Raw genomic sequence first — 27,563 nt, 5'->3', positions numbered from 1 at the left:
GGCGGATATCGCGTTATTCACACTCACGTGCTGCCTTGTTGATAAACATGATATAATTTCAGCTCTGTTGCGTTTATATTAAAATAAATATAATATAAGACACTCAAAGTGCTTGCTATTTAATTCCATACGAAAGGGCGTATTTATCATCCATTTTTTACTTTAATACAAACCTGTATTTTAGATTTTTATAGTAATATGACAACAATCACATATCACACATAGAGATCGCGCTGTCATAGTGTTGGGGAATATTCATGCAGAATTTAAACACATAACCACATATAATTAGATTAAAAAATAAAACATTTTAGAAAAGAACGCAACATCACAGTTGTTTGAACCAATGAGCATTCAGCTGTGTCGTCAGCCAGTCGTTTCCCATCGTGCTTTTGGTCAGCGCAGTCGGTGGAGAGCTGCTGCGCCCGACTGCTCAATCCGACACAACCGCCTCGCCATTGCGAGAGTTTTTTGGCACACGTCAGCACGATGTCAGGGCAAGTCGGACGTAACTCGGACACTTTTCTAACCGGCATGCGTCTCGCGTTGATCACCGGTGATCGATTCTGCGCAGAGTTTGCTCATCTCAAACGAGCCTAATCATTTTCATTAATGTCACTGCTATTGCTGGATGGCATAGTGGCAGAATGGCTGAAAGAAAGCATGAAAGTGGAGCACAAAAACGTAAATTACTAAAGTTACACTTGAAGGAATGTAGGGGGGGGGGGCTCACACAAAGAGCAGCCTAGGGGCCCCTGACAACCTTAATCCGCCCCTGAACGCAACGTTAGTACATATAGTCTGCTATTCCCCACTCTGTAAAGTAACGTGCAAGAGGAAATTAGTTGATGTTAGCTAATGTTTATTAATTAGCCAGCGACTAAACAACATGATGTCGGTTGACCTTCCTCTTCCAAGCCGTGGCCGTCAGAAATTTTGCGGTACCCAAAAAAATCCCACACAGCTGACTTGGTCTTTTTTGACGAGGGGGGGGGGGTGTTGTGGGGGTTCACCTCCTTCGGCCGTCCTGAACTTATATTACTGCAGAGTCTCACTGACTGCGGACCACGTGCACAATCACAGACACGCGCCTGCCAGAACTAACCGCTGGGGGAGGGGCTGCATTGTTTTTGCTGCAGGTATGCACACACACAACCTAGTAGGGAATCCTGCGCGTTTACTTTGACGACACAAAAAATGCACATATCGTAGGAACGGTATAACTTTTTTCTTTGCGGTTTTGAAACCATGATTTTTTCAAACCGCGGTAAACCTTGAAACCAGGGGTGGCTGGCCCATGGTGGGCGATAGTGCATCGCCCTCCTTGAGCCACACGAAAAAAGAGAGGAGAAAAAGACTCTTATTTTGCTAGTCCTAGTCTGCATATTACTGTACAATCAACAGCCTGAATGTCACTTTCCAACCTAAAACCCCGCCCCCTTGGGGTGATCTCAGTCAGATTGAAAATCGCCCCAGCCGGTCTCATAGAGTTATATTGTGAGATTTTTTTTTTTCAAATTTTGAACCCTACAATGCATTTCAATGGGCACCGGGAGGGCTCGCCCCAACGTGATTTCGTAATACGCACTGATGCGTGCTCGAAGATGTACGGCACGCACGCGTGTAGCGAGACGTCTGAATGCGTTGGCCATGCTTTCAATGGAGAGGGAACTTGTCAGGAACATGCCTGATTTTAATGAGAGGGTAATTGATCACTTTGCCTGCATAAAAGAGAAGCGAGCAAAATTTCAATACAAGTGATGTGTGTTATTAAATGGTGAATTGTTTATGTTATCACGGCCGTAGCCAGCTATGAGGTCACCGAGGTCCGGACCTCGGTAATTTTTTATATTCAAAAATAAAATGTCAAGCTCTTCGAATGATTATTTAGCCGTTTAAACCACCTCATATCACATGAGTGTTTGCTGCGAGAAGCTAGCGCAGTGAACGGGGCTTGAGAACGCGTTGAGTGAGAGCGCGGGTGCAGCAGCCTCCGTTTGTTGCCAGATCCACCTATTATACGTGTTTTTTGACTCGTTTGTCCAATTTAGTGACACTTTTGTCCAATAGTGACACTTTGGGACATTTATAAAGTGGAAAGTTGAACGTTAGTTTTATGTCAGTGTCATTATTCTAACGTTATTTTTATAACTTGTTATAAAATAAAAATTCCCTCAGCTAAAAAAAACGAACTTTCCATGTAAAACATTATACTGAATAAAAAATCTTTCACAATCATCTACATGTCTGTCTATTTTGAAGTTTAGGCTATATGTAGTGCATTTGTGGGTGTTATTATAGCACAATTCTTAACACCTCACTAATTTTCAAACCCTGGTTACGGCCTTGTATGTTATACGTTGTATTCTCCAAATGTTGAATTTTAAATAGTTGTATTGATTGCATATTGGCAGCCAAATTTATACTGAATATGTTCTGGAAAGATTTGATTAATTACAGTTTTAATATGAGAAATAAAAAGTCTTTAATTGTAAAGCAGTATGGCTTTTTTTTTTTTTTTTACTCTTAGAGGGCTCTTACTCTTAGTTTATTGACAATGTGTCTCTTGATGGCCATGGTGGAAGTGTTTCAGTGTATTTGAGACCATTGCGATAAATTTAATATAGCTATTCAAAATACTGTACAGTTTGTACGTTCATGCCTGATGTTGCCATCTAGGAACAGGGAAACCAAATCAAACAATGCAATGTAATGCTGTAAAGTTGGCTATCTGAATTTTATCATAATTTTACCCATTAAAGCGGTTATCTTTGCCAAAATCGGAACAGTTGCCCCCCCAGAGATATTTGTCAGGAGCCGCCACTGCTTGAAACCGGTTATCATCCCATGCCTAGTCTGCACCAAACCAATCTCTTTTTTAGTTTCATCTGACCATAAAAGCCAGTCCTGTTTCAAGTTCCAGTCGTGTTTGACAGCTGAATATGCTGGAGTTTGTTTTTGGATAAACAAGGAGGATTTTTCTTGAAACCTTCCCAAACAACATGTGGTGATGTAGGGGCTGGTTGATGTTTTTTTAGGCTGTCTGACCCCAAGACTCAACTAATCTCTGCAATTGTCCAGATGTGACACTTGGAGGTCTTTGGTGACCAACTCTCCTCCTCACTGTGCAATCTTGGCTTTAGTTCTTTAAATCTTTAGTTGATTGGAACTACTTAAATATTGCCCAGATGTTGGAAATGGGGATTTTTAATGCGTTAGCTATTTTCTTTCTTTCAGTCACTTTCTTTTTTGTGAAGCTTAACAGTCTTGTTCTGCACATGAGAACTATATTCTTTGATTTTACTCCTTATGATGGATGATTAGATAATCATGTGGAACAGGAAGTCATGGCTGGATAATTTTATGCACTTAGTCACCCTGGTGTGCTAAAAACATGCAAGTATGAATGGGAATATACTTTAGAGATGTTTTACTCATAAGTATTTCTAGGGGTGCCAATAATTGTGGCTAACATGCATTGGAGAAAAACATATATTTCATAATGTGAGTTTCATTCAACTTTCAGTTGTTTTACTTCAATGAAAGGTTAGTATTTTGTTAATTTTTTAAACGATGCAGATTTACTTTCACAGCCACCTTTGCTCATATTTACCAAGGGTGCCAATATTAGCGGAGGGCGCTGTAGCTCTAACAAGACAATAGTGTCTTTATTTAGCTCCAGTCAGTTCAATGTTGATTCAGTTCAGTTCAATAAATGTGTAAAGTTCAAAAAAGTTTAATTCAGCAAACTGTAGACAGTTGAGTGTCATTATTAATCTAAAGTCAGTTCAATGTTGATTCGGTTCGGTTCAATAACAGAGCTGATGTTGCAAAATTGTCCAGTTATGAACAAATTCAAGCTATTTAGCTAAAGCAGCTGTCATTATTCAGCTCAATTCAATTCAAGTTTTGATCTCATCCAATAGTGCCAGTGCAGTAAATTGATAATATTACTATATATTAAATGAATATTAAAGTCTAACTAAGCAAGCCAAAAGAAACAGTCTGAAGGAATCCAAATTTCATCAGAGGTGTTTTATAACATGGCTTTTGCAATGACTGCATCAAAAGTTTGATTCACAGGATTATATCCTACGTGCACTGTAAGTCACATTGGATAAATCCATCAGGCAAATGCATAATTGTAAATAACTTCTCACATCACACCTGATTAGTTACCGCAGATATGCCTAGAATGATTGACTGGCTCGATGGGGTTTTGTACAGTAAATTCAATTTGTCGAACAGTTGCGGGTAGAGCGGAGATAAACTAGAGCAAATATGTACCATCAGATTTTATTTGTAGGATGAATGAGGTTATTTCCCCATTGGAAAAGTAATGTACAACCATTTTACAGCAACCTTCAGTGGGACGGTCAGCGTGATAAATCACCTCTTTCAGTCATAACTGTTTAATTCTCAGGGAGAGTATGATGGGTTGTGCTGTGCATCACTTTACCAGCTTGAATCACCCTCACACTTTGTCATTTTGACGACGTATCTCCTTCATTCAAATCTGCACACATGCCCATACATGCCGCACATGTGATCGGACAAAAGCGAACACAAACACAACTCCCTGTGTAGCACCAGCTGGCTAAAGCCATCCCCTGGTCCAGACAATAGCCTGTGAAGATAGAGAAGCACTCCAGCAAGTCTTTATTGGCTATAATGGCAGCGTCTGGCAGTGATTTTCTCTGTCTCACTGCCTGTCGCTGTCAGACACAGACGATCAGCAGAACTGTGCTTTGAGGAATTTGGAGAGGCACCTGCCGTTTAAGGAAGAAACAAAACTGGCCCAAAGACAGAAGCCTGAGAAAATAATATGCAGAGAAACAATCTTGTTCTCTTAAGAGATCACAAAGTGCTTTGTTGGTTTTGTCACAAGTTGTTTGTGTGAATTGCAAGCGGGTGTTTGTGTTAACAGATTGTCTGAAGGCCCTACTGAAGCTGCGCGCATAAACAGCTCAAAACATCAGTTATTATATGCACTTGCCATAATGCTGTGTGTGCGTGTGCTTGGCTTGTTTATCAAGGTGTTTGGCCCTTAATGGTCCCTCAGTGAAAAGGTGTTTTAGTATCTTGTTATCCTGATAGAATCCAATTAGTAGCATAATACATCCTCAAACTAGAAATGTATTAGAAAAAAAAACCTTTTACTAAGAAAACCAAAGGCTTTGGGTTTCTTTTCTCTATTCAAGGAAAAAATATCATATTTGAGCCAGTTTATCCTATTAGTTGTAGTTTTCTCCATTAATTAATTGATACACTATTGTTTAAAAATTTAGGGTCAGATTTATTTGAAAGAAATTAATACTTTTATTCAGCAAGGATGCATTCAACTGATTAAACAGTTGAATGCATCAAAACAGTGATAGTAAAGACATTTAAAATGTTACAAAAGATTTAAAATAAACGCTGTTCTTTTGAACTTTATATTTATTAAATAATCTTTTAAAAAGTATCATGGTTTTCACAAAAATATTTAAAGAAACATGCTGCAAATACTCGCAAAACAACCAAGTACAGAAACGCGCTGTAAATACTCAAAACACAACCAAATACAGAAACATGGTTCAAATACTTGTAACATAACCAAGTATAGAAACGCGCTTCAAATACTCAACGCACAGCAAAAACAGAAAATTGCAGCAAATACTCACACCACAACCAAATACAAAAACATGCTATCCATACTTGCAACACAACCAAATACAGAAACGCACTTCAAATACTAACAACACAACCAAATACAGAAGCGTGTTGCAAATACTCGCAACATAACCAAGTATAGAAATGCACTCCAAATACTCGCACCACAACCAAATACAGAAACATGGTTCAAATACTTGTAACATAACCAAGTATAGAAACGCGCTTCAAATACTCACAACACAACCAAATACAGAAGCGTGTTGCAAATACTTGCACCATAACCAAGTATAGAAACGCGCTTCAAATACTCGCACCACAACCAAATACAGAAACATGGTTCAAATACTTGTAACATAACCAAGTATAGAAACGCGCTTCAAATACTCACAACACAACCAAAAACAGAAGCGTGTTGCAAATACTTGCACCATAACCAAGTATAGAAACGCGCTTCAAATACTCACAACACAACCAAAAACAGAAGCGTGTTGCAAATACTTGCACCATAACCAAGTATAGAAACGCGCTTCAAATACTCGCAACACAACCAAATACAGAAATGCACTGCGAAAGCAAAAACACGTTGCAAATACTCATAACACAACCTAATACAGAAACATGCTGTGAAAACGGAAACAAACTGCAAATACTCATAACACAACCAAATTCAGAAACATACTGCAAATGCTTGCAACACAACCAAATACAAAACATGCTGCAAATACTCACAACACAACCAAATACAGAAACATGCTGCAAATACTCACAACACAACCAAATACAAAACATGCTGCAAATACTCACAACACAACCAAATACAGAAACATGCTGCAAATACTCGCAACACAACCAAATACAAAACATGCTGCAAATACTCACAACACAACCAAATACAGAAACATGCTGCAAATACTCGCAACACAACCAAATACAAAACATGCTGCAAATACTCACAACACAACTAAATACAAAACATGCTGCAAATACTCACAACACAACCAAATACAGAAACATTCTGCAAATACTCACAACACAACCATATACAGAAACATGCTGCAAATACTCGCAACACAACCAAATACAGAAACATGCTGCAAATACTCACAACACAACCAAATACAGAAACATGCTGCAAATATTCGCAACACAACCAAATACAGAAACATGCTGCAAATACTCGCAACACAACCAAATACAGAAACATGCTGCAAATACTCGCAACACAACCAAATACAGAAACATGCTGCAAATACTCGCAACACAACCAAATACAGAAGCATGCTGCAAATACTCGCAACACAACCAAATACAGAAGCCTGTTGCAAATACTCGCAACATAACCAAGTATAGAAACGCACTTCAAATACTCACAACACAACCAAATACAGAAGTGTGTTGCAAATACTCGCAACATAACCAAGTATAGAAATGCACTTCAAATACTCACAACACAACCAAATACAGAAACATGCTGCAAATACTCGCAACCCAACCAAATACAGAAACATGCTGCAAATACTCGCAACACAACCAAATACAGAAACGCACTGCAAATACTCACAACACAACCAAAAATGTGCTGCAAATACTCGCAACACAACCAAATACAGAAACATGCTCCAAATACCTGCAACACAACCAAATACAGAAACATGCTGCAAATACTCGCAACACAACCAAATACAGAAACGCACTGCAAATACTCACAACACAACCAAAAATGTGCTGCAAATACTCGCAACACAACCAAATACAGAAACATGCTCCAAATACCTGCAACACAACCAAATACAGAAATGCACTGCAAATACTCACAACACAACCAAAAATGTGCTCCAAATGCTAGCAACACAACCAAAAACAGAAACGTGCTGCAAATACTTGCAACACAACTAAATACAGAAACGCACTGCAAATACTCACAACACAACCAAATACAGAAACACGCTGCAAATACTTACAACACAACCAAATACAGAAACACGCTGCAAATACTTACAACACAACCAAATACAGAAACACGCTGCAAATACTTACAACACAACCAAATACAGAAGCGTGCTGCAAATACTCAACACAAACAAATACAGAAACGCACTGCAAATACAACACAACCAAAAATGTGCTGCAAATACTCACAACACAACCAAATACAAAAACATGCTCCAAATGCTAGCAACACAACCAAATACAGAAACGTGCTGCAAATACTCTTAACACAACCAAATACAAAAACATGCTCCAAATGCTAGCAACACAACCAAATACAGAAACGTGCTGCGAATACTTGCAACAAAACTAAATACAGAAACATGCTGCAAATACTCACAACACAACCAAATACAGAAACATGCTCCAAATACTTGCAACACAATCAAATACAGAAACATGCTGCGAAAACAGAAACACGCTGCAAATACTTACAACACAACCAAATACAGAAATGTCCTGCAAATACTTGCAACACAACCAAAATGGGCCGCAAAACCAGAAAAGTGTTGAAACAGCTATGAACACTCACAACACAATCAAATACAAAAATGGACTGCAAAAACAGACATGCTGCAAATGCTCACAACACAACCAAATGCAGAAATGCGCTGCAAATACTTGCAACACACCAAAATACAGAAATGCACTGCAAAAACAGAAACTTGCTGCAAATACTCACAACCAAATACAGAAACACACTGAAAAATCCTCGCAACACAACCAAATTTAGAAATGCATTGCAAATACTCACAACACAACCAAATGCAGAAATATGCTGAAAATGCTCACAACACAACACAATACAAAAACGTGCTGCAAATACTCACAACCCAATCAAGTACAAAAATGGGCCGCAAAAACAGGAACATGCTGCAAATACTCCACAACACAACCAAATACAGAAATGCACTGCAAATGTTCACAACACAACCAAATACAGAAATGCACTGCAAATGTTCACAACACAACCAAATACAGAAATGCATGCAAATGCTTACAACACAACCAAATACAGAAATGCATGCAAATGCTTACAACACAACCAAAAACAGAAATGCACTGCAAATGTTCACAACACAACAAAATACAGAAATGTGCTGCAAATATTTGCAACACAACCAAATACAGAAATGCACTGTGAAAACAAAAACAAGTTGCAAATACTCAACACAACCAAATGCAGAAACATGCTGCGAAAAAAAACACACACGCTGCAAATACTTACACCACAACCAAATATAGAAATGCACTGCAAATACTCGCAACACAACCAAATACAGAAACACTTCTGTATTTGATTGTGTTTTGAGTATCTGCTGTATTTGGTTGTGTTTCTAGTATTTGCAGATACTTGAGTATGTATCACTTGATGTTATTGTTATAGAGTACCCAAAGAGCAAATATTTGTATTTGTTGTCATGGTTCTCACCTTTAAAGAGAGTTCTGAGATGACGTGGCCCGGAGCATTAAATTAGCCCTGGCAGGCACATCCCTCATGGGTAAGCTAATCTGACAGCAGTGATCTCCTCCACATATCCCATATCATAATCAACTTTTATGCCTTTTCATGCCTGTTGAAGATAGATCACTATTAGAACTTCATGCCCTGATGACACACTAATGCTGAAATGCAGGGTGACAGTAGTTTAGATGGCACCCAAACACTCACACACTTCCTAACGCTCTTTATTATTGTTGGGTGATTGAGCCGTTGCCCTCGGATGAAGTGGGTGCCGCCAGTGCATTTAGAGTAGTGCACTTCCCCTCAGCACGTGAGACTTGACTGATGTCACATGCACACACACATACAGATGAGAGAACTGGAGCATCAGGGCCAATTAATCAGCCATCAAGGGGGCATTAATAACATTTCAATCTTTCTCCCGCTGTCCCTTGTTCTATCTCATTTGCTTTTGATGTCACCCCCGCCAAAGTGCTGACTTTGATCTGGTTATCCATCAGCTTGATATGCTGGGTACAGTCATGATGCTGATGTTTTGATGCTGTAAATTCAAAGAGAGTCCTGATGAAACAGGTTTTTAGAAGCATGTTATCATGTTAGATCTATATAGTCATGGTCAACTTCACATATGCATATGAAACACAAAAGGAGAAGTTTAGCAAAATGTTCATGCTACTCTTTTTGTATACTGTGTGTGCATATATAATCAAAGTGAATGGTGATCAAGTGCTGTCAAGCTCTGAAAAGGACTGAAAGCACCTTAAAGGTGCCCTAAAAGTAGCTTTATACAACATCAATGCTCTATTGTAAATCTTTTGAAGTCATACAAAAGCATTATGTGATGAATAGACCCATATTTAGGTCTCATAATGTTCACTTCCACCAAAGCTCTCAAATCTGATTCACATTTGTATGTTCAAATATGGCATTTTTCACCAGGTTTGACATCAATAATGCAGAACGTTAATGTTTTTTTTGTTTGTTTTTTTGTTTTTGGTCAGTGTACATTATGGAAAAGAGCTGCATGGACATCTATCTAAACATCTTTTATGTTTCATCATACAGGTTGTCCTGGTGAAAAAGTAGTAGACTTTAGCATACTTCGAAAAATGTAAATAATATACCTTAAAATAATATAGCCAACCGAATGTAATGTTTTTGGACACTTGACTTTGATATACAATTAAATGAAGATGTATCGTAGTTTAAATTCTGATTAAATGCAGTTAACTTAGGGTGTGTTCACACTTGTAGTTCGGTTTGTTTGGTTCATTTGGTCCGGACCAAAAAGGAAAATAATACATTTGGTCCTGGTCCCCTTAGCGTTCACACTGGCATTTTTGACAGTGAACCTAAAGCTACCGAACCTAAAGGCATAGTGATACATTCACTACCTGATTGGTCGGGTTGAATGACTTATATTTTTTGACGGAGCTCACTGGACGGTCCAAACAAAAGGAAAAGGTGTGTTGGCTTAAAGCGTTTAGAAGTTTTTCGTCCATGTGTCCTTCATTTTTTTATTTAAACCACACCAGAGTTCGTTTGAAAGTGGATCTAGACTCATCTTTTTAGCGGTCTCGGTCTGCTTCTTTGGTGCACACCAGGGTTCGGATGGCAGCGTTCACACTCACTCAAATGAATCGCACTAACAGAGCAATTGTACCAGAGTTTGTTTTAATCGAACAAAACATGACAAGTGTGAACACACCCTTAGTGCTTATAGACCTACTTTAGAAAAAATTTAAATTTGGTTAAAGTGAATTGTCAAATGTACCAAAAAGCATTTGTGGTAAAGTATGCCAATGACAATTTTCATTTATAGCAGAACTATTCCTTCAAGACATTTAAATTGTGTATTTATATCAATTTGTAGGATGCCAAGTTTGTAGAGGAGAGGAGGAAACAGCTGCAGTCATACCTGCGTATGGTGATGAATAAACTGATCCAGACACTGCCTGAATTCACTGTCCAGCCCACAAAGGAGACTTTACTGCAGTTACTGCCTTTCTGCCAGTGAGTACATACACACACTGACACAATAATTCACATGCAATAACCATCAACTGTATGTAATTCAGCTCCGTGAACTCTATATGACACTGTATTTTAGTGCTTCAACAGATGATACATGCCATTTTGAGTTGTCACTCAAGTAGGCCAATGCAATCAAACTTTCAAATGCCACAAAGCCACGCTGAATAAAGAACGAACATGCCAAGAATGAATTGCACCCAATTTTAGTGCCTCATTCACTCTCGCCATTTATGCTGCACATGATTTGCTAGAGAATTGAAGCAAATAAGGCTGAAATTCAGAATTTTGGAGTTTGCATCTTAGTGTTCGGTTGTGAAAGATGCAGATGATTTAATCTAGTATACTTCAGTGCAGTGGTTCTTAACCCTGTTGACTACAAGAACATTTGAAGGCCAGACACTCTTTGTTACTGTAAACTAAATATAAGAATTTCAGGAGTGTAATGAGCTGAATGTTTTTCAATGTTCTCAGTATTTTTAAACAGTGAATTTATAGCACTTTTCCACTTGTTTGTAAGATACTGGATAAAAATTAAGGATAAGGATTTTAAAATAGAGTTGAAGTCAAAAGTTCAGAAAAGCAGAATCTGCAAAATGTTAATTTTACTAAAATAAGAGGGATCATACAAAATGCATGTTATTTTTTATTTAGTACTGACCTGAGTAGGATATTTTACGTAAAAGTTGTTTACATATAGTCCACAAGAGAAAATAATAGATGAATTTATAAAAATGGCCCTGTTCAAAAGTTTGCATACGCTTGATTCTTAATATTGTGTTGTCCACAGCTCAGTTTTTTTTTTTTTTTAATAGTGATAGTTCAGGAGTTCCTTGTTTGTCCTTAACAGTTAAACTGCCCGTTGTTCCTCAGAAAAATCCTTAAGGTCCCACAAATAAGAAAAATGTACACATCCTCATTCCATTCAAAAGTTTACAACCCTGCCTCTTAATGTGTTATTTTTCCTTTTGAAGCATCAGTGAGCATTTGAACATTCTGTAGTAGTTGCATATGAGTCCCTCACTGTGAAAAGAAGGATCTCAAAATCATGCAGTCATTGTTAGAAAGGGTTTAAATACACAAAAATGCTGAAAAACCAAAGAATTTGTGGGACCTGAAGGACTTTTCTGAAGAACAGCGGGCAGTTTAATTGTTCAGGACAAACAAGGGACTTGTGAACAACTATCACTAAACAAAAAAAACAAACAAAAAAAAAAAAACATCTGTGGATAATTCAGGTGTTAGGAATCAAGAGTGTGTAAACTTTTGAACAGGGTCATTTTTGTAAGTTCTATTATTATTTTCTCTTGTGGACATGTAAATGTCTTTTATTAAAATATCTTCGTCACTAAACAGAAAATAACATGCACTTTGTATAAACTGCAGATACTGCAAGGTGTATGTAAACTTTTGACTTCAACTGTATATATTTTTTACTCACAATTTCTACCCAGTAAAATATTTTAGAGCTTGGCGTGGCTTGGAAAAAATGTATATTTGTTATAAAAAATTCCTAGGGAGTTTTATTTTATTGATTCAGATTTTTATTTTTCAGGTCTAGAAATTGCACTTCAAATTAGGCTGCCTCATATATCCACAGGAACAGCTGTTGAGAGGAAGAATTGAAATGAGAAATATTTTAGCTCTTTTTAATGCTCGTTGTCCAGTGTAGATAATCATCTTGTTGAGAACCACTGCTTTACTACTGGTATCACTTCACCACTATGATTGGCTTTTTAAAATGCAGAAAGTGTACTCGACTGCACACTGTCTGAATATATGCCCCATTACAATACTCTTCTCCATTATTTAATCATTTGATGAATTACTACTGCCATGATGAGTAGAAAATGTACACAAACTTCACTTTTTAATAAACCCTATTTACCGGCTGCTTTCCGTGGGCGGTAATAGCACAGCGTTAATTACGGCAAGCAAATAGCGCTCACTTTTACAAACTTTCCAAAGCCTTATTTACATAGACAGGTGTGTTTGTGCTGAAAAGAATGACAGTGACTTCATTTAAATACCCAAGGCAGTTTTTCAGCACCTGGTTAAGCTAGATTACGACGGTTAGTGAATATGACACGGGTTTCTTCTCTGAAATCCCACACTGCGCATTTCACACAGAACAAATTGCATCACCAATCATCTCACAGCTGTTCTTTAACAGGAAATTTGATTTGCTTACTGGACCGCTCACATCCTGCATTTTACCGGCCAATTGTCTGTTCTGATTGGCTCATTGATTTATCAGGTCAGACTTCCTTTCACACGCTGCATCTCATTGGTTTATTGTTAGCGCTGTGTCTGGCAGCGTGACGTGATTTCAAACAGGAAATTAATAAAAAAAAAAAAAAAAACTATTTTACCCTCACATCAAATCTGATTTAATTAAAAGAGACCCTTGGCACATTGTGAGACGATAATGGCTCTTTGCTTGGCATGACTGTAGATAATTTAAGTGCTAAAGACAGATAAATCCAGCTGCTTTTTTACTTGGGCAGAGATCTGGATGTGATGTATGATTTAGCGAATACATCACATTTTTAGCACAAAACCACTCTGGGGCTTCTTGAGTCCATTCTCTATGTGGATTGTATTTCCTTTTTGTAGATACAGTTCACTCTTCACCAGTTTATTGCTTGTGTTTCTGAGCAAGCTGTCTCGGAACTGTGTTTATTCTCGATGAATTTGCCAGTGTGATTTATGTGATTAACAGTTCAATTCTCGTGCTCTGGAAGCAGCTCTCAGACCTGGAGTAGCTGCTCACAGCCACATTAAACACATTGGTGATTGCATATCCATTCCATGCCAATCAAGCCGCCTCCTGGCAAACAGACAAAGTGGAAAGCTGTCACACAGAGGTTATAGTGAGCTTGCTTTGCCAACGAGGGAATCCTTTCATGTTAAAACATCTCTTGTGTGCCCGCTCCTGGCATCTCCTGACTGTCACTGTCAGTTTTGAGTGGGAATGACGAAGGGCTTTTAAAAGACATTGTGAGAAGGTTTTTGTGGAACAAAAAGCGTTTTTTAGACTTTGAGGGACTTCAGCTTTGAAATGGAAGACACTTGAGGTCTATACATTTTTACGATGAAGGGCTGCTTCAAAGAGCTTCCACCAGAGGTGGTCTCACCCAGAGTCATTGTTTTGGTTTTGATGGAGCTTTAGTGGCAGTCCTGGTGCTCTAGGCAAGATTAGATATGACCAAAGACAAAAACACTTTTTAGTATTTGAAGTAAGTGTGAGACTTAGTCTACTAGTGCATTTTCATTTAGGGTACAGGTACAATCAGGTTATTTTGTACACATACTAGCCCACCTCCTTAACGGTTAATGACAGTGATGAAAGTGCTTTTTAACCAACTTTAAAGGCGTTCAAGATGTAATCTCTTTGATCTCAGAAAGCAGACTATTCCAAAGCCTCGGACCCACAACGGCAAAGGCCTGATCCCGTTTCAGCTTTAAATAAGTTTGAGGGATAGTAAGGAACAACTTATTAGTTGATCTTAAAGACCTAGATGTCTACTATAAGTAATTAGCTCAGACACATAAGCAGGAATGATTCCATGCACTGCCTTGGACAAATGCAACAGAACCTTATATTTTATCCTGAAGCCCACTGGTATCCACCTGAGAGAGGCCAAAATAGAATAGATATGTTGACTTTTCTCAGCACTCACAAGCTGCATTCTGAACTAATTGCAAGTGTGAAATAATTACAAAATATTACAATAGTCTAGATGAGACAAAATAATGGTGTTTAAATCTTTAATTGAGCAAGAAAGCAAGATAATCACAGCATTATTCTGCCTGTCAAATTTAGATCCTGGTCAAACACAACTCCTAGATTCTTTATTTGGTCATGACAGTAGGCTGACCGAGGACCCAAATAAGTGGAAGTGTCTGAGCATCCTCTGGTGGGGTCAGAGGAATAATAATAATAAAAAAAAACAATCTCTGTTTCACTTTGGTTTTACTTGACCTAATTTTGAACCATCCAGCTATTCACCTTTTCCAGACATGCCCAAAGTAAATTTTATCCACAATTCTATGCTCTAAACAGCTGGGTGATTCAAGTTTGTTAAAGTGGTAGGAGTGGGGTAATTTGAGCTAAAAGTCCTGTGGTAAGTTGAGTCAGTGTTTATTTTAGAACAAAAAAATTGTTTTGGTTATTTGGTTTGAAGTTTTTGTTCTGAAACTTTTATATAATTTAAAATCTGTCTTCAATGTTATGAAATGTATCTTTAAACAAAACGTTCAAGAAGTCATCCATACCTCTGTTGCATTATCCAAACTGATTCATCCTTATTAGGGTTGTTTGGAGCTGGAGCTTAACCCTGCGTCTTGAGCCACAGGTGGAGAAACACCTGGATGGTCGGTCAGTCCATCACAAGCATCATGCGTAGATTTTAAGAAGTCATTTTTATTGAATTTATCTTCCTTTGATATAGGTGAAAATGTTCCAGTTTTCTTCATCATAATCAACAGCAAAGTATGTGGCTCAACTTACCCTCTCCCTGGGCTCAATTTACCCCATCACTTGTGGCAAGTTGAACCAAGAGACCACCTTTTTCTTTGGAAAGCCATATTTTAAAAGCAGTTTGTTGTAGAGCCAAAATGATTATTCCCAAGGATGCACCACATCCTGAAATTAATGTACATATTTAAGTTGGACCCATTACTGTCATGTGCTCACTTTAAGTAAAAACTGGCTCAACTCACCCTGCTCTCCCCTACTTGTAATTATTGTTAGTATACTATTGTGTGTGTGTGTGTGTGTGTGTGTGTGTGTGTGTGTGTAGATATGTTATTATTTTATTTTATTTTGTATCATTTAAAATCCACTTGGCTCAAAAATCAAAGAGAACCAGGCTGTTTGGAAACGATACCTCTAGTCTCACCCAGGGACTATTGACTATCCCAGTGTTTTTCCATTTGTGAGGGGCCACATCCAGTAAGGCTTGATTCGGTTTCAATGTGGTTGAGCCATTTCAAAATTTGCTTCATAGATATTACCGCCTAAATCCACAACAAGAAGCCTCTCCAGCAGAGGTGCAGGGGATAGACAGATAAGGAGGGCTTGTTCCACGGCTAAATGAAGAGCTGAATCTCTGTTCTTAGAGGTTATATAACACGAGGACGCTCTTTCAGCGGCTACTGTTTAGACTGCAGATCAGCCTCCTGCAGCATGGACCCATTCAATAGTATCTGCGTGAGTATGTGTGTGTGCGTGTGTTGCTTTGTGAGGAGCTGAGGATGGATGGATGGATGGAAAGATGGATAGATTTACTGGTGGGGGGCATCGCAGCACCCCACTTACCTGCTTCCAGCTTCTTCCCTGCTGCTCCAGCTTGATTGAAAGCTGCTCAGAACTTCATTCTTACCTTTTTTTTTTATTTGGCTGTCTCCCTCGTTCCTTCCCCTCGCCCAGCTCTCGTCTTTTCTCTCTCTCAGCCCTGTGCCGATCTGACAGCAGCAATACAGCAGAGGAGAAGCCGATCATGGTGTGTTGTGTGTTGCATAACCACACTTCTGGCTTACTGTTCAAATTTCATTTCCTTTGAAACCTCTTGAAAGTTATTAGTTCTACGTAATCAGTACAGCTAGATTAGCCTGCTCTCAGAACAACGGCTTCATAAGTGGCTGTTCCGTCATACCCTCACAAAGGTGCTTTGAAACGGTAGTTTTTTGGTCCTTTTTGAGAACAGTGAAGGAAATTCATGGTTTCCTTTCCACTTTGAGATTATCCAGTTGTAGGAAGCATAGATTTTTGCATAAATTGGTCATAAAATGTGATGCCTTGTGGGATAGAAAGAGTGTGACTGTATCCGATTGAATTCACACAGTGATATTGTGTTTTATGCTTGCGTAAAGTGAGTGCCAGACAGCACAGAGCAAGTAACTGTTTTTCTCATCTGACGCACCTGCATTTTCATGGGAAATTGATTTTATGGATTTATAAAATTGGATTTTATTAAAAAGTGAATGCTAATATTAAACACATATACTCATTATTTAAGCTCTGTTAGCTTTGACTCCAATTGAGTCATTAACCTGTTCCTTTTTGATATGAAAGCATATGTTTAAGAAGACTGTGCTGTCTGTTGTTGTGACTTGGTTGAAGATCAAATCAAATTTTAGCTTTAGCAGAAATCCATTTCAAATCCACACACATTTTTCTTCAAACGTGGGTGCATTCATTTCGACAAAACCATTTATTTGCTCTTCTCTGTGGCTCTATACTCCTAAAATGTCTGGCAATTACTTTACACATGCATATAAAGCACACACCCTCACTGTGTGAATTCGATTGGATGCAGTCGTACCCTTTTCATCCCATATGCACCACATTTATGATGCCTTGGCTTTATATTTTAGCCACAAATACACAAAAACCTGATTCTCAGTGCAGCACTGGATTTTGACATATCTGATACAGGCACACAGGTCTCAGACACACACACACCACTTCTCTGTCACTCATCTATGGCAGTCTCTCAACATTGCAACTGTCCTCCATCCCCACCTGACACCTTCAGTTGTGACCCAATATGTTTTTTTTTTTTTCAAGTACCTTCCTGCTTTTCCACCTGCTTTTAGTTCCCCTGGTCACCATCGGCACCATAAACTCTTAAAAAAAAAAATAAGGATGCTTTAAAAAGTTCTTAACAGCGATGCCAAAGAAGAACCATAGGTTCTTTAAAGAACCATCTCTTTCTTAGCTTTTTATAATCTGAAGAACCATTTTTTGCCACAAAGAACCTTTTTGTGAAACATAGATGTTAAAGGTTCTTCATGGAACCATTTAAACAAAAAAGGTTCTTCTATGGCATCATGTTCAAGAGTGTAAAAATAGTAGAAATTGAAATAAGATGATATCCACCTTATTTTTATAATTATATTTATAAGAGTGGCCACTTATCCTTTTCCAGCTATTTTTAGCTGTACAAAACAGCTTGTTTTGCTGCTTGATATTGCAGATTGGCATGTCATACCATATTATTTTAATGTAATCTTAATTATGAACACACTGGTTTGTAGTGCAAACTGTTTTACTGTTTACTGCACGTTGTTATTGTTCTCTTTATTTCCCTACAACTGCTGATAAACCGGAAGTCTCGCACATTCACAGAAAACTGCTTACTTCCACATTGAAAAATAAGGTGGATAGAATAAAATAGAATAAGTCACTGTAGCGCTATAGAGTGCTACAGTGATGATGTTATTTTGTAGGCCAACCCAGAAGTTCACATCACACAATTTTTTACTTTTCCAATTGGTTTTTGGAATGTTGCAAAAAATAATCACTGTGACCAACAAAAGTTTGACACAAGTTTTATGAATTTTGAAGCCTAAATACAGTCTGAAGGGATAAAAAAAAACTAAATACAGGCTATAAATGAACTACACTACTACAGAACGAGGCTATGAAACTAACTAAATGAGTAGATTAATTTACCTGTTCGATGTGATGTTTAATGTCCAGCAACCTCTGGAGTTAAAAACATGCTTTTCCAAGACAATTAAAAGCTTAAAAAAATAAATTTTTACTGATTATATGTTGAACTATATTTTGAACTTGTATTAACCACAAGCCTTATTTCAGGTGTTTAACTAAAAACCCATTCAAAAACCAATTGACTACTGGATATTGGAACCAGAAGTGCTCAAATGCTAACTTGTTACCTGATTTTGGCAGAAAAAATAGGTCATCCCTGAAGCACTCTATTGATTTATTTTTAATTAAAAATAAATATCTAGAACTTTACATTTTATTTTGTTTTTAATATTTTTTCAAAGAATAGATATATCGTTAATTCCTTTTAATCATTTATCTTGTTTTATAACGCACAGAGTGGGGGGGGGGGGTTTCCTCTGAGGAGGCAAGGGAGAGGCAGTGTCTCCTCGACAAATTGGATGAAAAAGTATAGTACAAAAATAAAACAGTGCATATTACAACATAATACATACACTACCAGTCAAAAGTTTTTGAACAGTAGGATTCTTTTTCTTTTTAGGCTCTTTTTAAAGACGCCTGCATTTATTTGATTCAAAGTACAGCAAAAACAGTAAATTTTAGAAATATTTTTACTATTTAAAATAACTGTTTTCTGTTTAAATATATTTTAAAATGTAATTTATTTCTGTGATTTCGAAGCTGAATTTTTGGCATTATTACGCCAGTCTTCAGTGTCACATGATCCTTCAGAAATCATTCTAATATGCTTTTTTCATTCTAATATATTTTATTATTACATTTAATGCAGCTAAATATATTTTTTTCAGGTTTCTTTGATGAATAGAAAGTTTAGAAGAACTGCATATCTGAAATAGAAATCTTTTGTAACATTGTAAATGTATTTATCATCACTTTTGATCAATTTTAAGCTTCCTTGCTGAAGTATAAGTATTAATTTCTTTCACCCCCCCCCCAATTTTTTTATTATACTGTCTCCAAGCTTTTGAATACTATAGTATATAATGTTGCAAAAGCTTTTTCATCAGAGAATCCTAAAAAATCACTTAACTGTTTTAAATATTGATAATAATAAAAAATGTTTCTTGAACAGAAAATCTGCATATTAGAATGATTTCTGAAGAATCATGTGACACTGAAGACCGAAGTAATGATGCTGAAAATTTAGCTTTGATAGCAGGAATAAATTACATTTTAAAATATATTCAAATGAAAAAGAGTTAAAGTAGTAAAAAATGTCAGCGTTTTACTGTTTTTGCTGTACTTTGGATCAAATAAATGCTGACTTGGTGAAAATTATAATGGCGTTATTGGGAAGACTAATTTAAAAAAGTAAGTAAACAACTGGCCTATAGATTTAAAATGGGGATCTTTGGGTTTTTTTTAGTGAGTATTCAGCTTGTTGAAATTAAAGGTATACAGTGTGTACGGAAAGTATTCAGACCCCCTTAAATGTTTCACTCTTTGTTATATTGCAGCCATTTGCTGAAATCATTTAAGTTCATTTTTTTCCCCTTATTAATGTACACACAGCACCCCATATTGACAGAAAAACACAGAATTGTTGACATTTTTGCAGATTTATTAAAAAAGAAAAACTGAAATGTCACATGGTCCTAAGTATTCAGATCCTTTGCTCAGTATTTAGTAGAAGCACCCTTTTGATCTAATACAGCCATGAGTCTTTTTGAGAAAGATGCAACAAGTTTTTCATACCTGGATTTGGGGATCCTCTGCCATTCCTCCTTGCAGATCCTCTCCAGTTCTGTCAGGTTGGATGGTAAACGTTGGTGGACAGCCATTTTTAGGTCTCTCCAGAGATGCTCAATTGGGTTTAAGTCAGGGCTCTGGCTGGGCCATTCAAGAACAGTCACAGAGTTGTTGTGAAGCCACTCCTTCGTTCTTTTAGCTGTGTGCTTAGGGTCATTGTCTTGTTGGAAGGTAAACCTTCGGCCCAGTCTGAGGTCCTGAGCACTCTGGAGAAGGTTTTCGTCCAGGATATCCCTGTACTTGGCCGCATTCATCTTTCCCTCGATTGCAACCAGTCGTCCTGTCCCTGCAGCTGAAAAACACCCCCACAGCATGATGCTGCCACCACCATGCTTCACTGTTGGGACTGTATTGGACAGGTGATGAGCAGTGCCTGGTTTTCTCCACACATACCGTTTAGAATTAAGGCCAAAAAGTTCTATCTTGGTCTCATCAGACCAGAGAATCTTATTTCTCACCATCTTGGAGTCCTTCATGTGTTTTTTAGCAAACTCTATGCGGGCTTTAATGTGTCTTGCACTGAGGAGAGGCTTCCGTCGAGCCACTCTGCCATAAAGCCCCGACTGGTGGAGGGCTGCGGTGATGGTTGACTTTCTACAACTTCCTCCCATCTCCCGACTGCATCTCTGGAGCTCAGCCACAGTGATCTTTGGGTTCTTCTTTACCTCTGTCACCAAGGCTCTTCTCCCCCGATAGCTCAGTTTGGCCGGATGGCCAGCTCTAGGAAGGGTTCTGGTCATCTTCCATTTAAGGATTATGGAGGCCACTGTGCTCTTAGGAACCTTAAGTGCAGTAGAAACCTTGTAACCTTGGCCAGATCTGTGCCTTGCCACAATTCTGTCTCTGAGCTCTTCAGGCAGTTCCTTTGACCTCATGATTCTCATTTGCTCTGACATGCACTGTGAGCTGTAAGGTCTTATATAGACAGGTGTGTGGCTTTCCTAATCAAGTCCAATCAGTATAATCAAACACAGCTGGACTCAAATGAAGGTGTAGAACCATCTCAAGGATGATCAGAAGAAATGGACAGCACCTGAGTTAAATATATGAGTGTCACAGCAAAGGTTCTGAATACTTACGACCATGTGATATTTCAGTTTTTCTTTTTTAATAAATCTGCAAAAATGTCAACAATTCTGTGTTTTTCTGTCAATATGGGGTGCTGTGTGTACATTGAGGAAAAAAAGAACTTAAATGATTTCAGCAAATGACTGCAATATAACAAAGAGTGAAACATTTAAGGGGGTCTGAATACTTTCTGTACCCACTGTATCTCCTCGTCTGTGACCAGTGTTTACCAAGCTTTGATGACTGATGATCCAAAAAAAATTTATTATGAAAAATATCCTCTGAACATCAGTTCATAAATAAAATAAAGAATTGTTTAAAATAAAATCTATTGTTTAAATTGTTTCTGCCTTGAGTTATTTTGGAATAAATGTAAAATGCTTAAAAAAAACTAAAACTGATGAGATTTATACTTGGTTCTAATAAATATAATAGCCTATTAATTACATTGGTAATAGATTTTTTCTTCTGGTAGTGCAAGTTTTGTTTATTTAACCATGAAAATGTGACTGGGATATGAATTTGCATTTTTTTTGTTTAAAAGTGAGGACCTTCCTTGCTCATTTCAGAGCATCACTGCTTGCCACTGACACAGAGGTATACAGCACATTATGTGCAGCACATTGCTACATTACTTACATTGTTTATTTATATTTATATGTAGTTTGGGAGCAGGCACCATGTGAGCCAGGACCGCCACTGGCTCCTAGACTCCTCCAGCTCATGAGTGACAGCTGTAATGCTATCCAGGCTGGAGTTGTCTCTGTACGGTGAGCCGCAGCTGTGTATGTATAGAGTCTAACCCTCATCTGCAGCTGATGTCTATACAGCCTTCCCTCAGGACTCACACACTGTCTCTGACACACACACTCAGCCTCGAGGGCTTTCCGCTCGGTGCTCAACTCGCAGGCATCTTTCAATTTCAGTTTGTTAGCCCTGAGTTACGGGTGATGTCAGCGTGCGGCCTGTGAGGATGCAAGGAAAGAACCGTTATTGCAAAGAGCTTGTTTCATTGTTTATTTACCTACAGCGGGGACTCTGACACACAGGAGCGTTTAGTTATTGTAAATGCACGGAGAACATCTCCGAACCGTGGTTTCCTGCTCCGTTTAAGCATTTAGGTGCCTGGTGGGAACTATCTGTTTTCCAAAGGTATTACAACACAAATGAACACCTGGAGTCAGGCAGGAGAAGAAAGAGCAAAGCACTCAGGGGGTTCACCGATGTTTGCGTTTGTTCTCTAACAGGGACAGCCTGACAGCTAATGAGAGTGGAGCCAAAACTGCCCGATCCAAAGCCTCCAGCCGCTTTCCCAGACTAGGCCGCAACTCGGGCCGTGAATCCCGGAATCCTGAACCCCAGAGCGGTGACCTTTAACCTGAGCGCAATCCTCAAAACTCATCAGTATGGATGTACCAAGCCAAGGACCTTCTCTTCTATTATGGATGTACATACCGCCACTGTTGGAGACTAGCTGGGTCTAGAAACGATGAGCAAAATCTGCAAACTTTCAGTTACTATTGTGCCTAGTGATTTATAACAGATGTTGTTTTTGGGAAAAGCCAGGATGTCATTTTGACTAACTGCAGCGAAATGAAACTTTTATGAGACTGCGAGAAGAATTGTCTGGAAATAATTTGCACATCATCATATTATTTGACTGCAACACATGGGACTCAATTTTATTTTTCTGTTTGTATACATTTTGTTACCATGCTCTATGTATGAGGCACAAAGTTAAATGTAATTGTATTATAACTGCACTTATGATAGATATACAAAACAATCAATCTTCACCTTCCTGTTCACAGTAAATCCAGATTTCAGTTGAATGTTTGGTGATGGTCACAATTTGAAGTTAGTCGGGTCTGGGCTCTTGTTCTCCAGAGCCCTTGTCGCCTGTTCCTGAAAATCTTTTATTGGAAATTTTCCGGGCTGCCATTATCCTGGATGACCTCGAGAGTACTGTTACAGAGAATCCGGCGTGGGTGGGGCGTATCGCATTGTGTGGACTTGAACTGAAGAGAATTTCGTAGCAGGGGAACCTCCACCGAATGAACGAGTGAGAGATCATTTCGCCCTATTTTAACTACAAGCACAAAGATGATTGGGAATCATTACTAATAAATAGTATTTATGGTTTTAACATGTTATAATGTATATGGAGATCGTAGAGAGGAACCATGATGTGTTTTAATGAATAAATAGTCTGCTATCAAATTAAATGTGATGTAGAATTGCCATCAGATTCTGTTTAGCTGTAACACATACAGTAGCAGATCTGTTGTGTGCTTTGCCTATGTGTCTCTTTGCAACCTTTTGTACTAGTAAGCAACTGTATATGATGGTTTTTCTTAAACAGAGTATCTTTCTGTCCCAAATGTGACAGGAAGCAGCTGTTTTGCAGCCTTAAGAGTACATGAGCTTAATGAATACATGAATAAACACAAGTATCAACACACAATCTGTTTTTGTGTCAGATTTGTAAGGTAACTAGAGATTAGCACAATGACACATACTGTTTTTGCTCCATTTCAAGTAAACAAATTAAGTGTTTTAAAGGCTCTGTGTACATTAAAAATTGGTCTGCAAAGCTGATTGTGAGCTGTGTTGCCATGGTAACTTGAAACAAAATCAGGAGAATTTTACAAAACACCTCCAGGTCAGTATGAAATGAATGGGTTGTCTCTAATTGTTTGTCCTTTCTGTCACCTTGAGTGATACAAAGTGCCTGTCTTGTGGTTTTATGCCAAAATGATTTTTAAAATGAAAATTCTGTCATCAATTACTTACCCTCAAGCCTGTTTGAGTTTGTTTCTTTTGTTGAACACAAAAGAAGAAATTTTAATGAAATGTGGTTAAACAAATAATTGCTGGTAGCCATTGACTTCCATAGTTTTTTTTTTTTTTTTTTCTCCCCATAATATGAAAGTCATTATCTACGGTCAACTGTCCAATCACAATTCAGTATGCACACAGAACAGTGTAATCCTAAACTTTAATTTTAAGTGTATAAAGTTTGCAAAAACAAAAAGCATATACATTCATTCATTTAAGTTTAAATTGTCATGGCTCTTCCAAGCTTTAGAATGACAGTGGGCGGGTGTTTCTGTTCAACAGTCCAAACGAAGTCCAATAAAGTGCATCCATCCATAATAAAAAGTGCTCCACATGGCTCCACAGGGTCTGACATATTTAAATAAAAAAATGCCAAACGCTAATTTCTAATAAATAAATTTATATCAAGCACACCAGGGTCAGCGTTTGGGTGCAATCTTCCGTGCAGTCATGAGAGCAGAGATCGGCGCATTGCGTACAGACAGATGTAGCTTTCACTGTTATTCAACTGCGCAATATGTTAAAGTGAAAGTAAAAACAGCGCTTTCAGTAACTGACGTGCACATTCTCTCAGAGACAATGATAGACGAATATACTTAATATGCTGATATTAATTTACTTCCCTAATATTTCTCTTGTGCGCTGAACACAGTAGGGAAAAAATAAAAAGAACGTATTTTGTGTAGGCTAAGGGTCAGACATGGGGACTTGTGACTTGGTGACTTGGACTCGAGTCGACTCGAGTCGCTATTTTTATGACTTGTGACTTGACTTGACAAAAAATAAAATACTTGAGACTTGACTCGGACTTGGAAGTTAAAGACTCGGGACTTGACTTGACTTGAGACACGATGACTTGAATGACTTGAGTGTTAATCACATCATGTTTTCAGTTTGAATATAAAATATATAAATTATTTTAAAAAAATAAAGTTGATTACCCAGCTGGAGCGCAGGCTGAGAATAGCGTTGTCATGACTGGATCACTCACGACACTATAATCAGTCATGCCCTCTCGTACCTTACGCACACCACGCCCACTTAGATCATATATCACATCAACATGTCAGCCGGAGGGGTACCGAGGGTCATCGCTTTCGGATTAAATAATTTTTCGCAAGATGGCAAAAGAAGAACAGCACTTGCAAGACATGCCATATAAAAATTGCAGACAGCCAGACGACAACCTCCAATTTCGTCCGTCATCTGAATAGCCATTCTGCCCAGTAAGTGCTTGTCTATTTGTTAATGTTATCTGGTTAGTTGGTAGTTAGCTAATGTAATAATAGCTAAAGTAGCCATTAAAGGTTGTATCAGTGATTTCAGGCCCGAAAATGGCCCAAATATAAATGATCACATTCATCTAGTTTTATATATATTTTCCCCTTTGAATTAAAGGTACTTGCGCCGTGCTTTTGCAGCGTTAAGCATTGTAGCCAATCACAGACATGTCTGTTGAACGCATTGACCAATCAGAGGAGTGCAAATGAGTCGCTGTGCTGAAGATGTGTTTTGCGCGAGCTCACCAAATTCTACACTTTCACAAACCTGTCATTATTATTGGCAATAAACTTAAGATGCAAATAAGAGGTTCACTGCAAAATATTTGATATTCTTGATGCTGCTCTGATGCACTCCATTACGCACCGCTCTGTTTGTTGTTAGGAAGACTAAAAATTCAGCGGTCTATCATCATTGACAAAACTATTAGAGGTGAACGAATGCCTGGTAAAATGTAGTTAGATAAACATTTAACATTTTTAATTATTTATTACATTTTGCCTTTTTGAATTGAAAATATGCTATAATGTCCTTTATTCATTTAGAGACAATGCATGCATAATTAAAAATAAAATATTATTTGCAAATAGTTAAAATTATTTCACTGATACAATAAGCCTTTCTTTCTTTTTCTTAATTCATTCATTAATTTAAATAAAAATAAACAATTTTAGTTTGGGCCCCGAAAAGCCCCGAATATCCACTGACCTTAGAACCGCCCCTGCTCTGTGTGTGTGTGTGTGTGTGTGTGAGAGAGAGAGCGAGAGTGAGTGTGTGTGTGTGTGTGTGTGTGTGTGTGTGTGTGTGTGTGTGTGAGAGAGAGAAGAGGAGAAATGTAACAAAGTTTAATATTGTACGTAAACTCTGTGTTTGAGAGAGAGAGAGAGAGAGAGAGAGAGAGAGGGGGGGGGGGTGTTCAGAGGAGTCTGTTGGATGTTAAGCTGTTATTTGTTTTATGGACTCAATGTTGGAAATTTAAAACATTTCAGACACTGTTGGCAGAAGTGAAAAATAAATGATGTTATGAAGTTACAATTTTGTTTGATTCCATGATGTATTTTACTGAACATGAGTATTTACAATGCAAATCCAAATTATTGTAATTTACTCAGTTATTTTATTTATATCTTGTCTTTTCACTTTATTAAGATCAGATTCTGCAGGTAAAATTAAAATAATAAGGTGACTTGACTTGGACTTGACTTGACCTACTACAGGACTTGACTTGACTTGACTTGACATAGCCTGCGACTTGACTTGACTTGACTTGCCCAAGAAAAAAATACTTGGGACTTACTTGAGACTTGAAGGTTAAGACTTGAGACTTACTTGAGACTTGCACATGTGTGACTTGGTCCCATCTCTGCTAAGGGTTGTTTTTGAAAGTCTGTGTTTAAAATAATTAATTTTCATTGATGACTGCAGTATTATTAGGGGTTAAGAAAGTCTTAATTATGATTTCAGATTGTCTTAAATGTGGGGACTAAAAGGCAAGAATTGCGATAAAACTTTATAAGGCTATCCATTGAATAAATATGAGTGCTGCACGTTTCAAAGTTAGCTGCGGCCCTGCTTTGTGTACCATTCTGATAGCGCCTCCTGTTGGAAGAGAATGATCTGCCATTTTTAATCAGCTCATATCAATCTTCTGTTGTCAAAAAGACCAATGTGAAAATCAGTCCTAGTTTTAGGCAGCAAACAAGTAGAGTTGTAAATGTGAACTGCTGGATCGACAAGATCATGTGTTATACAAATTTAAACAATTAAGGCAGTAAAATATGTACAGTCGTGGCCAAAAGTTTTGAGAATTACATAAATATTGGAAATTGGAAAAGTTGCTGCTTAAGTTTTTATAATAGCAATTTGCATATACTCCAGAATGTTATGAAGAGTGATCTGATGAGTTGCATAGTCCTTCTTTGCCATGAAAATTAACTTAATCCCGAAAAAAACTTTCCACTGCATTGTTAAGAAGGCTTCAGGGTG

The 27,563-nt window shown here is 37.9% G+C and overlaps 1 protein-coding gene across 2 annotated transcripts in view; it reads left to right on the top strand.

Moving 5' to 3' along the window:
- The window catches only part of snx29 (sorting nexin 29), a 173,185-nt gene extending 149,263 nt beyond the window's left edge, over nt 1–23,922 (top strand). Inside the window, exons 19-20 of one of the 2 annotated variants that reach the window (XR_012341437.1) lie at nt 10,983–11,122; nt 22,706–22,845. Coding sequence is in view for 1 of the 2 variants with exons in the window: in XM_073828126.1 (XP_073684227.1) it covers nt 10,983–11,122; nt 22,706–22,835 (270 nt within the window). In the remaining variant the exon portion in view is untranslated. Of the gene's footprint in view, nt 1–10,982; nt 11,123–22,705 lie in introns of both variants that reach the window. The other variant, XM_073828126.1, reaches the window with a different exon arrangement.
- The last annotated feature ends 3,641 nt before the right edge of the window (nt 23,923–27,563 follow it).

The sequence above is a fragment of the Garra rufa genome, chromosome 22, assembly GCF_049309525.1.
Source record: "Garra rufa chromosome 22, GarRuf1.0, whole genome shotgun sequence".
NCBI lineage: Eukaryota > Metazoa > Chordata > Actinopteri > Cypriniformes > Cyprinidae > Garra > Garra rufa.
This window is presented reverse-complemented; position numbering and strand designations above follow the sequence as displayed.